Source organism: Callithrix jacchus, chromosome 18, assembly GCF_049354715.1.
Source record: "Callithrix jacchus isolate 240 chromosome 18, calJac240_pri, whole genome shotgun sequence".
In the NCBI taxonomy this organism is placed as follows: domain Eukaryota; kingdom Metazoa; phylum Chordata; class Mammalia; order Primates; family Cebidae; genus Callithrix; species Callithrix jacchus.
This window is the reverse complement of record NC_133519.1, coordinates 21,707,469-21,720,020: the sequence shown is the minus strand read 5'-3', so window position 1 is coordinate 21,720,020 and position 12,552 is coordinate 21,707,469. Positions and strand designations below refer to the sequence as shown.

General features: G+C 38.0%; 1 protein-coding gene across 6 annotated transcripts in view; it reads right to left on the bottom strand.

The window, feature by feature from the left end:
• ATF6 (activating transcription factor 6) overlaps positions 1 to 12,552 on the bottom strand; it is a 203,088-nt gene that overhangs the window by 93,564 nt on the left and 96,972 nt on the right. For all 6 annotated transcript variants that reach the window (XM_035279979.3, XM_035279980.3, XM_078356143.1 and 3 more), the window contains exons 11-13: positions 9,362 to 9,475; positions 7,919 to 8,018; positions 1,341 to 1,408 (exon numbers count right to left, since the gene is read on the bottom strand). In XM_035279979.3, the coding sequence (XP_035135870.1) occupies positions 1,341 to 1,408; positions 7,919 to 8,018; positions 9,362 to 9,475 (282 nt within the window). The remainder of the gene's footprint in view (positions 1 to 1,340; positions 1,409 to 7,918; positions 8,019 to 9,361; positions 9,476 to 12,552) is intronic.

The following is a 12,552-nucleotide window of genomic DNA, read 5'->3' as shown; positions in this document are numbered from 1 at the left end:
GGTGAATTAGCAAATATGGAATCCACAATTAATAAATATTAACTGTAATTCACTAAAACATTTTAACTAATGAAGAAATACCATGCCATCATAACCATGCATCCAAAATATACTCTGGTTAGGAGAGAATTATCACTTACTATTTAAATATATTTTAATTATCAATTTCAACAGGATAATACAATCTCAGGATTTTAAACATTCATGATTGCTGATATGCTGTGTATTGCCATTTAATAGGAATTCTCACAGTTATTAGTATAATGAATAAAATAGCTTTGGCTTACACTTTTACTATCTATCTACATGTTTTTTTCTCAGTGCCTAGAACACTGGCACACAGTATATTCTAAGTAAATATTAAATTAATATTAATAAATAGTGAACTACAAATGTGTGGTAGAGCTACGGACAGACGCTGAGATTCTCAACTTTCACTTCAGTGACACTATTGTCAATAATATCACGTCATTGTCATTTACCATTTTGGGGCAGCACTTAATATGTACCAAATACCATGCTAAGTGCTCTAAATATATTATCTAATTTAACTCTGTGCAGCCAGCATTTTGTAAATGAAAAAACTTCATTTGCATGTAACCTGCTGAGGCAGAGTTATAATTTGAACTCTGCCCAACAGACTAAATAAAGCTAGCATCTTAACCATGACACCATATTGCTTCCCATATTATCTTTCCCTTTGAAGATATTTAAACCTCTAGATACAGCATTCTCTTTGAAATCTTTCAAAATCTTAAGTAGTATTATGTAGTGAAAAATGCACTGTAAGTAATACAGCTGGGATCTGAATTCTGAGTCTGCCACTAGGTCTTATGACTCTGAAAATTACAAAAAGTAAATAAATGACTTGACCAGTTTTTCTGTATATAAAATATACTTTTAGTTATTACACGGATTTAAAGATAAATACATGTGAAACACTCAGCAGGACACCTGGCACAGAGCATTAAAAAAATAACATTCCCTTCTCCTAGGCTCATGAAACAGATGCAAATCAAGGGCAAGAGAGCTATGGGTATTCAAGACTTTCATCCAAATTATGATAGAACAGCATTCTGACTAAATCTGTATTTAAAGGATTTGGAAGAATTGAACTTTTGAAATTATCTGGCTTTATTCCAACTGCTCAGTAGTGTGTATGTGTATGTGTGTATGTGTGTGTGTGTGTGTGTGTGTATATATATAAAAGAGTAGATAATTAATATAAAATCATAGAGGAGAACAAATTAATTTAAGGTGAAAGGGAAGTGTAAGTTTCAACTTTATTAAACTACCAACTATTTTAAATCCCTCTGCCAAGAGCTTCCGCACTGTTTTACCTGATACTAGTGGTTTCTGTGTATTGAACAGCCATCAGCTGAGAATTTGAGCCCTGTTCCAGAGCACCCTGGAATATTAAAAAAAAAAAAAAGTTTAATATTGTATCATGAAATTATATGAAACCCTCCTACAGTGGCTCATTCTATACTTAAATTTGTTAAACTTGCACTGCTAAGATTTCTGACATATTCAGTTCAAATAATTAAACACTAACAGATATTAGAACTATTTAGGTCCATTCTGGTCTAGGAGAAGTCTTATAGAGATTAAGGAATTTAAGGCACTTTCCATTAAGTTTAAAGAAAGAGCCCAAAAGCTTAGTCCAAGCACCACAAATTTTATGACCAAGTCATATAAGTTTTACTGGACATATAACAATGTATGCTTGTCTAAAATAATTCTCTTACCAATGACAAGTTCCTAAGAAGTATGAAAGGTCCATAATGAAACTAGATCCTATTGTTGACTGAGTTAAACACAGAGATCTTCATGCCAAAATACATCTATGAACTAAGCCATCATTAAAGAGTTCTCACTGATGACTCTTGGCAAGAGAACAGTTCAATCTAGACCCATTAGTGGCCCACATATGCTACACTGGAATCCTGTCTTTCACATAGCATTTGCTTTGCATCTTGCCCTTTTATTCTCCCTTGTAGTTTTGTAAGCTGATTTTCAGAACAGATTTGTCACAGTATCAGAGTTCAAGAGCATACTACCAACTTCTGTTACATTAGAAAGTAATCTTACCCTGTCAAACATATTTAAATATGTAAATATGTAAATCATATTTAAATAGATTTTTAATCATGTCTTCATTACTGTGTCCATAGATCCGTCTTTTAGTAATCAAAGCACCTACATGTGCCCAAGCTACAAAATTAAATATTTGACTTCTGCCTTTATGAAGCTCGCAGTTTAACTGGGAATACAGATATAGGAAACCAATACAATGTGATAAGTGCTAAAACAGAGTATGTACAAAAGTTTAAGAGAGAAAAAAAGAGGAAACAATTTTGTTTGGTGGATGGAACCAATATGCAGGGTTGAATATGGGGCTTCCAACTTCTGGCTCTGTAACAAGTCAAAGATCTTATTTTATAAAAATCTAATGTGGGTCTTGTATATTGTAGGTGCTCAGTTAATGTTTTAACAACAAATGAAAAAAATCAATAAAATGAAAAGAAACACACAGTTAAATAATAAAATACTATACTTACTGGCATAGCTATCAAGTAAGTAGTAAATAAAGCAAAAACTAAATTATAGCTAGTTGATAAATACAAGGTTTCAAATGAACAGAATTAAATAGCTGGTGAATGTGAAACGATTTGTGCTACTTTGGCCCAGATGAAATAAGCAAAGAAATCTGAAAGAAGCCAGACTTCCTTCCCTAGTCTCAGAAAGGAATGGGTAGGCCTTAAGGGAAAGCCAAATTACAGAGATATCAGGCAAACAGAAAACAGATATTCCGTTTACCTATCCAAGAGTTTTAACAATTAACTAAGGAAGCTCTGAAACTGGTCACGAGCTTTTGCATTTTTAGCTGTGTAGGTTTAGCTAAAGATCATAATTGGCAAAAATGTGAAAGGCATTTACACAGAAATGAGAAGATGTTAAAATTTCCAATTATGTTGTAGATCTTTTTCTCTAGTTCTGTCACTTTTTGCTTTGTGTATGCTGAAGCTTTGTTATTGGGGGCCTATATGTTTAGAATTGTTATATCTTCTTTGTATGCTTCCTTTTATCCATAAAAAATTTATTTTGTTGTCTCTTAGAATAACCTTTGTTAGGAAGTCTACTCTTTCTGATTAATATAGCCATGCCAGCTTTTTAATGCTTCATGTTTGCATGGCATACACACTTTTTCACTTTTATTTTCCATCTGTTGGTATCTTCATATTTAAAATGTTATTTCTTATAAACAACATATAGTTGGATCTTTCCTTTTTTAAAAAAATCTAGTTTGAAAATTTCTTCCTTTTAATTGATGTGTTTAGCCCTCTGAATTTAATTACTAATATAGTTGGATTTAAGTCTACCATCTTGGTATGCATTTTAAATTTATTCTTTATGTGTTTCTCTTTTTCTGTCTTTTCATTGAACTGCATTTTTTTTAGCATTCTATTTTTACTTCTTACATTGTGTTTTTAGCTATACTTCTCTTCTTTTTAAGAAACAGGGTCTTGTTCTGTTCCCAAGGCAGAAGAGCAATGACATGATCATAGCTCACCACAGCTTCTTAAACTCCTGGGCTCAATCAATCTTCCTGCCACAGCCTCCCTAGAAGCTAAGATTGTATGCACAAGCCACCACTAGCTGTACGTCTTTATGTTGGCTTTTAGTAGTTGCTCTAGAGCTTATAGTTTGATCTAAGTTACCACAGTAGATACTGAAATATTATTTGAACAACATAAAAACTTTATTAAGAGTATAATTCTATTTATCCCTCCCTCCCTTTGTGTTCATATTGTCTTATATTTCACTTCTATATAAGCTATAAATCGCACAACCAATTGCTATTATTATTGCTTTAAAAGAGACAACAGTCTTTTAAAGACATTTAAACACACACACACAAGATAGTTGTCTTTTTTTTTTTTTTAAAGGCCTGTACTTTTTACCCAAATATTTGCCCATTCTGATGTTCTTACTTCCTGCTAATCTGGGGTTCTCTCTGGTATCATTTACCCAAGTCCTTTAAAAAACATCTTTAGCATTTCTTACACTGCAGGTCTTCTGGAGATGAATTCCCTTGGTTTTCTCTATGTGAAAATGTCCTTATTTTGCCTTCATTTTGAAAGATATTTCATTAATTTTCCTCTTTACCTTTTCTAAAAGGTAAACTGTCTAGGAAGAGGATAGAACTATGAAACAGGACAAGTCAAGTCAAAGACATAATAATGTCAAAGATAGAGCAGACATTTCAAAGAAATGTCAGTTCACTAAAATTATAGAATATTTTATAAGACTTCGGGATACTCTTAGCAACTGAAAGTGGTATCTGGAAGAAAAAAAGGTTGAAATGAAAAAAGAAAAAGGAGAGCAGTTATAGGCTCTCTACATTAAGAAAGAGAATTGTTTAAAATCTTAATATGCTTTGCCATTGACAACAGCACGAAAAATTCTTCTCCCTCTGCTAACCAGGAACTTCTTTACGATTGACGAATATAGATTCTTCCCCACCATTCCCTTCTATAGTAGCTAAGATTCCCACAATTCTGAGCCTATCTAAGTTCCCTACAGAAACATATATAGCCAAAATAGCATAGAAAGAAATAAGACTTTAAACTGCAAATCTCCTCCAAATGAACAAAGACAGTAAAATGAAAACAAAATTCTTTTTCTTGCACTGGAATTCCTTTAAGATTAAAGAATACCAAGCACTCCTTCCACAGTAAATGCTCGATTCATTTATCTAATGAACAGTAAAGAAAAACATGACAAATTATATCTAATGATAAGGCCAAAAAAAAAAAGCATTTAGGGTAAGAATTTTAATCTAATTTTTCATTAAGTCCATTATATTTGCTGTGTGGGATTACCTACTGGCAATAATCTGTTCCTGACTCCTGTGTTCTTCCTCTGTATAGCAAAGGATGGAAGCCTGAAACATGTATTACTCAAACTGTTTTGCCACCAGGGTTCTGGATATAATTTAGACTCTGCCAATAAGATGCACTTGTTTCATACTTGGAAAGCAGAAGGGGGACAGAGTCCATTTTTCCTTTGACCATTGTGGCAGGTGATGTGTAGGCTTTGGCAGACATGAATTTTTGAAGTACTAGACTCCACATTCCAATACCAATAAGCAGCTTTGGGACTTTGGGGTGCTTGTGACATTGTTAATGATTGCCTGCAGCCTCTAGAAGTACTAACAACCAATAAAGTTACCTACTACAGTAGGTTAAAAAAAGTTGTTGAAGAGGCCAAGAGAAGCACCCAGTAGATAATTACAAAATTTCAGAGTTTCAGTTTGAGCTCACCAACACTAACCCTCATTTTACGTAGGAAAACAATCCCTTAATGGTTAAAAACCCATGTTTCTTATTATCCTTTTAATATACTTTGGAACATAACATATACTGCGTCCAATTAATCATGAAATAATCAAACAGTTTAAGATGTTTCCATTAGCATGTAAACATGTAAACCTGGAGAAATATTTCCAAAAATAAAACTCTTCCTTGATTCCTGTAGCTACCCCATTTCTCTATTCTCAGGTATAGGGATCACCCTGAAATAATGTTCTCCACTTCCTCCTCTGTTATTACCTCCCTGAATCCACTTCAGTTGGCTTTTGCCATCACCACTCCAATGAAAGAACTTTCACCAAGGTCACTAACAAGTTCTAATGGTCAATTCCAAAAGTAATTCCTCACTCTTTACCTTAATCAGCATCTCTTAGCTCTCTTAGCTACATCCCCTTCTTTAAAAACTTTCTTTGCTTGAGTTTTGGGACACCACTATCCTACGTTTTCTCCTGTTTTACTGGCCAGCTACCCTTCTTCCTTTTCGAATACTGGTTCCTCTTTCTCTTTCAACTTGTAATGTTGGAGCTGGCCCAGAGCTTGGTACCTCACTCTTGTTTCTTTCCTCTTTATTTCTCTCTAGGTAGTAGCACCACAAATTAAACTTCCAGTTTCAACCTCTCTCCTAAACTCCAGACCTAGATACCTGATTGCCCACTTGACTTCTCCACTCAAGTGCCTAACAGCCATATCAAACTTAACATATTTAAAATTATTGACTCCTGCCTCTAACTTCTCCTTCTCCAGTACTGGTCTCAGTAAATGGTATCACCAATCATCTGTTACCTAAGCATAGGATTTATCATTATATCAAGAATTTATATAAGCTTTACTTTCAAACTGTATTTGGCATCCAAGTACTTTCTGCCACCTTCATGACTACCACACTAGTATGGACCTCAACAATCTCTCACCTAGCTCACTAAAATGTCTTCGTAACTGTCTCCCTACTTCCAGTCATGCTCCCCATCACGGTCCACTTTATGTAGCAACAACTAATTTTTCAAAATATAAATCAGATCAAGTCACTCCCTTACTCAAACCTTTCAACGGCATCCCCTCAAACCTAGTATGAAATCCAAAGTTCCCACGAAAGCCTATGAAGTTTGCTATGTGCTTCCGTCTGCTGCCTCTCTAATCTCATCTACCACTCTCCCCTCAGCCCCTGCATTCCAGTCATACTCAGCTTCTTCATGTTCCTCAAATATACAAACTGTTCCCTCCTGAGGGTCTTTACATTTGCTGCTCCCTCTCTCTAGAAGCTCTTGCTCCAGATTTTCCCCTAAATCTTTACATTGTTATTTCAGTCACTTTTCTGTCAATGTTTTCACCAAACCCTTTTATTCTTCTTGAGCACACGGAAAGATACATGATCCCAGTATCTCTTGCAGTAGGTTAGGCAAAGTGACAAGAGTTTTAGCCAACTAAACATTGTCAAAAATCCAGGCCTGATCCCTAAAACATTTTGCATAATCCACCAGACTCTTTCTTCACTAACATCCCAAGCTATAAGCAAAGAATTTTAACTTGTTGGGGCTACACAGCAGAAGGAACCTGGATCCCTTACTCACTGCTTAGAGAAAAACAATCCTAGAAAGTGATGTCAAATTTTGTGCAAGTGAAAAATTTTTATTCCATTAAGCTACTAAGATTTTGGAGGCGGTTATAACAGCTAGCATTAATCACCTTGACAATGCCATCTTAAGGTGGGACTTCTTCAGAGAAGCCTTCCCTGACCACTCAGTCTAGTCACTCATTTCTCAATTCAGATTCTAACCTCCTATGCTGCTCTGATTTCTTTAGAGAACTGATCTCTACTTTGTAGTGTGTTTGTGTATTTATTTACTTGCTTATTGTTTAGCTCTCCCATTAGAGAGTAAGCTCCATTAAGGTAGGGACTTTATCATACTCACTCCTTTATTTCGGGATCAAGAATAGTCCTTGGCTCATTATTGGGAACTTGCATATGCCAACTGCTAGTCTAAGTGCTAACAACAAATATTTGATGAATGATAGAATGACTTAATGGTGTTTTGGGCAAACAACATTGAGATGGAAGCCCCACTTAACAGATTCCTAAGTAAGACCTGTCATTAAGCCAGAGTGGTAAATATCTAAGTTGAGAAATGCCCTCCATGGATGTGTCTTCATCTCCAAAATGTCCCATGTCTCAACATTCTCTTTTTGAAAAGCTCTAAGAAGAGAGGAGATAAACGGTATTATTTATTATACCATTGTGCCAAAGACATTTGATGTAGATATCCATGCACAGGAACTCCTGGCTGGAAAGCAAATTTCAAGGTGAGAGCAAGAAATCATACAATGCCTGATCAGGGAACTACTAATACTATAAACCCTAAACTAGTGCTATAAAACCTGGGAGGAAGACTTCAGTGGCAATGACAACTGCATCAGAAGCAGCAGGAGACAGAGGGAAGTGGCTAAAGCGCAAGCCTACCAAATCTTCCAGGGAAGAGAGCAACCCAGCTGGGAGAAGCCTTCCAACAAATATGCCAACTATTGTTCAAAGACAAGCAGAAACAAACCTGAAGAATGCGGGTTTTCTGTTGATTATTTGTCATTCTTCTTGACTTGGTCCTTTCTACTTCATGTCTATGAACCCATCCTCGAAGTTCATGATTTAACCTATAAAATATGGTTTAATTAATTAAACATAGAAATCAATGTTTCACCCTGTGGGTGCAAATGAATCTCATCATTTGTAGATTCCAAAGAGCATTCTGAGGGCCTGATGACTCAGTATTTTTGACCTGAAAAAACTGATAATGTTGTTTTTAATAAGATATGCATTCTCGTCAACTATGCATTCAAAATTCAATGAAAACTACAGCTAAATACCTGCCAAATACAAACACTGGATGCTCAGGTTTTTCCACCAAAAAAAGTATTTCCTTGCCAGCACAGTGTCTCACACCTGTAATCCTAGCACTTTGGGAGGCTGGGGTGGTAAGACTGCTTGAGCCCGGGAGTTTGAGATCAGCCTGCACAACACAGTGAGACCCTGTCTCTACAGAAAATAAAAAACAAAAAAAAAAATTAGCTGGGCATGGTGGCATGTGCCTGTAGTCCCAGCTACTCAAGAGGTGGAGGCAGGAGGATCCCTTGAGCCTGGAAGTTTGGGGCAGCTGAGGTATGATCGAGCCACTGCACTCCAGCCTGGGCAACACAATGAGACTCTGTCTAAAAATAAAACAAAGCAAAATAAAAAGTATTTCCTGTTTCTGTTCTTGGGCTATGTAAACACAAACATTTGAGACACTGTAGAGAACTTAATGAGACATAGGATCCCTAACAACAAATAGATTGCATTAAAGCCTTTTGAAAATCATGCTTTTTTGGGAGAAGAAAAAGAATGAACTCAATTGCCTGGGGTAAAAAAATATTCAAATTTTTCAACACAGGAAATAAAAGCGTAGCTCAAATATAACTTCTTTTACTTTGCTTACTTTTTACAGCAGCTGTAAAGATGTTAAACTGTTTAACTGCAGTTGATTACTACCTATCACTAAAAACCTGAGGTAGTTTTGACTTTAAGGATAAGGTCCAAAATCACAGGAAAGAAATTCAAGGGAAACGCTGATAAAGAAGTGTGTACTAATGGTAAGGTATCTCTAGAATCACATATCCACAAATTATTATCTTCCTAATTTGAAGAAAAAGGTACTTTCTGCTATAAATGTTAGCAACTGTTAAGCCTAACACTTACACTGAAATTTTAGTATTAATTTCCTTCTGTAGTTTTCAAAGAAGACAGATTTAAGTAAGCAACCATCACATAAAACAGACCCATCACCATCCCTATCAGGTTGGCGGAGAAACTGGACAACTAATATGCCTACAGTTATCCAACAAATAATTCAGAGATTCTCTCAGTCACTTAATTAACCTGACCAAATTACCTGTCTCTAGATTTCAAAGCCAAACATGGGAACCAACTCAGATGTGCTGCAATAATCTCCAACACTCACCTGAGAGATTCTGTTGTGTTAATGAGGGGCTGACAAGGAGGTGGAGGAATATAAAGCAATGGTTCTTCAGTTAGCACCATCAGGGCTTTGTCATTTGAAACAGAATGATCATACCTGAAACATGGATGCACAAAATTTGTTTCCTTATATCTTAAATTCCTAAGAAATTTGCTATAAGAAAAGCATCATTAGTCTTAACTTTTCATGTAAATTTAAAAACGTAAATAGAACATACTGCAAGATAAAGTATAAAAGATGGAAACTTATTTTACATGAAATGTCATTTTCTGATTTCCTACAGAGACAGCATGGTAATTCACATTCGTCCAGTCACCATGTATTGAGCAATTAATTTGCAATAAGAGATACAATAACACATGATTCATTATGTCTTCAATGAGCTTAAGACATACACAATACTGCTTGTACAGAGGTGGTAATCGAGGGAAAAATCAACTGGTATTATCCGACCAGACTAAAAAGTTTTGGGGTTATTCACAATTCTTTGATAATAAAACTGAATAGTATCCCTAAAACAGGTAGGGGTGTGTGCGTGCGTGTGTGTGTGTGTGTTTATGTTAGGGATAGGGTGAGACATAAAATACTTGGCAGGAGAAAAGTGAAAGTTGAAAAGCTGAATATAAACTATGAAATCACAGAAGAATTTGAATCACTAATAAAACACCAGGGTGACTAACATTAACTAGTTACTCCATTCACTTCAAAAATATATACTTTCCTAGCCATCACACTGTGACTTCATACCCAAGGTGTGATGGAGGAAGCAAAACCAGACTCAAAGTTAGAATTTGAGTTGTGGACATTACTGCTATTTATGCTCTTCAGTCGGCAATCTTAATCTGTCTCACTAACAAAACTTGCATCTCTCCCAAATTTCTTTATATAGGATGATTTGGATTTAGAAAACTAGATATGTCGGAGGACTCAAGATGGCGCTGTGAGAACAACCCAGGATTGGAGCTCTTCTCGTTGAATCCGCAAACGGTGAGTCAGAGCGGCATTTCCAGACTGATCTTTGTTGCCCACAGAACGGGGAAACTCCCAAGTATAAAAAAGACATGGGATGCCAGGCAGTAGGTCTGCCTGGCGAAGCCGGCAGCCGGAGGGGCGGCGGCCGGCCCTACCCAGCAATCCCCACAGGGCGCGCTTGTCCGGGTGCCCTGTTGAACCGGCAACCTGAGACTTGAGAGGGCTGGACTTGAGACTGAACGAGACTTGGACAGTAGGCCAGCCCAGGGGATTGCAGGGATTGTGATACCCAGTGGGACGAACAAAACCACGATTTCAAACTATCCCGAGCAGACGGTCCGAGACGCTCTGTGGGGGAGGGGCGTCCACCACTACCGAGGCAACCCGCCCCAACTGAGATACACGCCCACTGCTGACGCAGCCAGCCGTTGCCGAGGCAACCCGCCCCAACTGAGATACACGCCCACTGCTGACGCAGCCAGCCGTTGCCGAGGCAACCCGCCCCAACTGAGATACACGCCCATTGCTGACGCAGCCAGCCGTTGCCGAGACAACCCGTCCCTACTGAGATACACGCCCACTGCTGACGCAGCCTGCCGTTGCTGAGGCAACACGCTACAACGAAGAGACTCCGCCGCAGGGCGTGGCGGAGACCACAGCAGAGCCGGCTGGAACAGCGCGAATCACACAACAGCAGGGCGGAGCCTCGGCAGCCAAACAGTGGCTAGTCTGCCTTCTAGCTGGGCAGGACACCTGATCGGACATCCAAAAATAAAGCCCAAACCCCTCAACACAGAGCATTTGAGAAAAAAAAAAAAAAAAAAAGGGTTTTTTAATGAGCTCTGTTGCAGCAGAATCAAACATAGCAGCCTAACAGCCCTGAATGAACAACAGAGTGCACAGCTCAGCAATTAAACCCCTATAAAGTACAAACTGTCTCCTCAAGCAGCTCCCTGACCCCTCTATATCCAAAAGACTGACATTAGGCAGGCATCATCCTGGGACAAAGAGAGCAGAAAAAGAAACTGGTAGCATCCCTCGCTGTGCCACAGCTACTAGAGGTGCACCCCAGACAAGCAGGGTCTGGAGCGGACCTCAGCAGTCATACAGCGAAGGGGCTAGACTGGTAGAAGGAAAACCAAGTAACAGAAATACTTCATCATCAACATTCTGGGTGTCCACTCAGAGACCCAAACGAAAAGTCAGCAACTACGTAGACGACCAGCGGAAAAATCCACAAAGATGGGAAGAAACCAGCGCAAAAAGGAGGAAAACACCCGAAACCAGAACACCTCACCTCCTAGAAAGGACCAAAACTCCTCACCAGCAAGGGAGCAAAGCCGGACGGAGAATGACTGTGACGAAATGACGGAATTAGACTTCAGAAGATGGATAATGAGAAACTTTTGTGAGCTAAAAGATCATGTATTAAATCAATGCAAAGAAACTAAGAACCTTGAAAAAAGATTTGAAAAAAGATTCGAGGAAATGATAACAAGAATGGATACCTTAGAGAGGAATATGAATGAATTAAAGGAGCTGAAAAACACAATACGAGAACTTTGCGAAGCAAACACAAGTTTCAATAGCCGAATTGACCAAGCAGAAGAAAGAATATCTGAAGTCGAAGACCAACTCAATGAAATAAAACGAGAAACCAAGATCAGAGAAAAAAGCGCAAAAAGGAATGAACAAAGTCTCCAAGAAATGTGGGACTATGTGAAAAGACCTAACCTACGTTTGATAGGTATACCAGAAGGGGACGAAGAGAATGAATCCAAGCTGGAAAATACTCTTCAGGACATCATCCAGGAAAATTTCCCCCACCTAGCAAGACAAGCCAACACTCAATTGCAGGAAATACAGAGAACACCACAAAGATATTCCGCAAGAAGAGCAACCCCAAGGCACATAATCGTCAGATTCAACAGGGTTGAAATAAAGGAGAGAATACTAAGGGCAGCCAGAGAGAAAGGTCGGGTCACCCACAAAGGGAAGCCCATCAGACTCACAGCAGATCTCTCGGCAGAAACACTACAAGCCAGAAGAGAGTGGGGGCCAATATTCAACATTCTTAAAGAAAAGACCTTTCAACCCAGAATTTCATATCCAGCCAAACTGAGCTTCAGAAGTGAAGGAAGAATAAAATCCTTGGCGAACAAGCAAGTACTCAGAGATTTTGTCACCACCAGGCCTGCTTT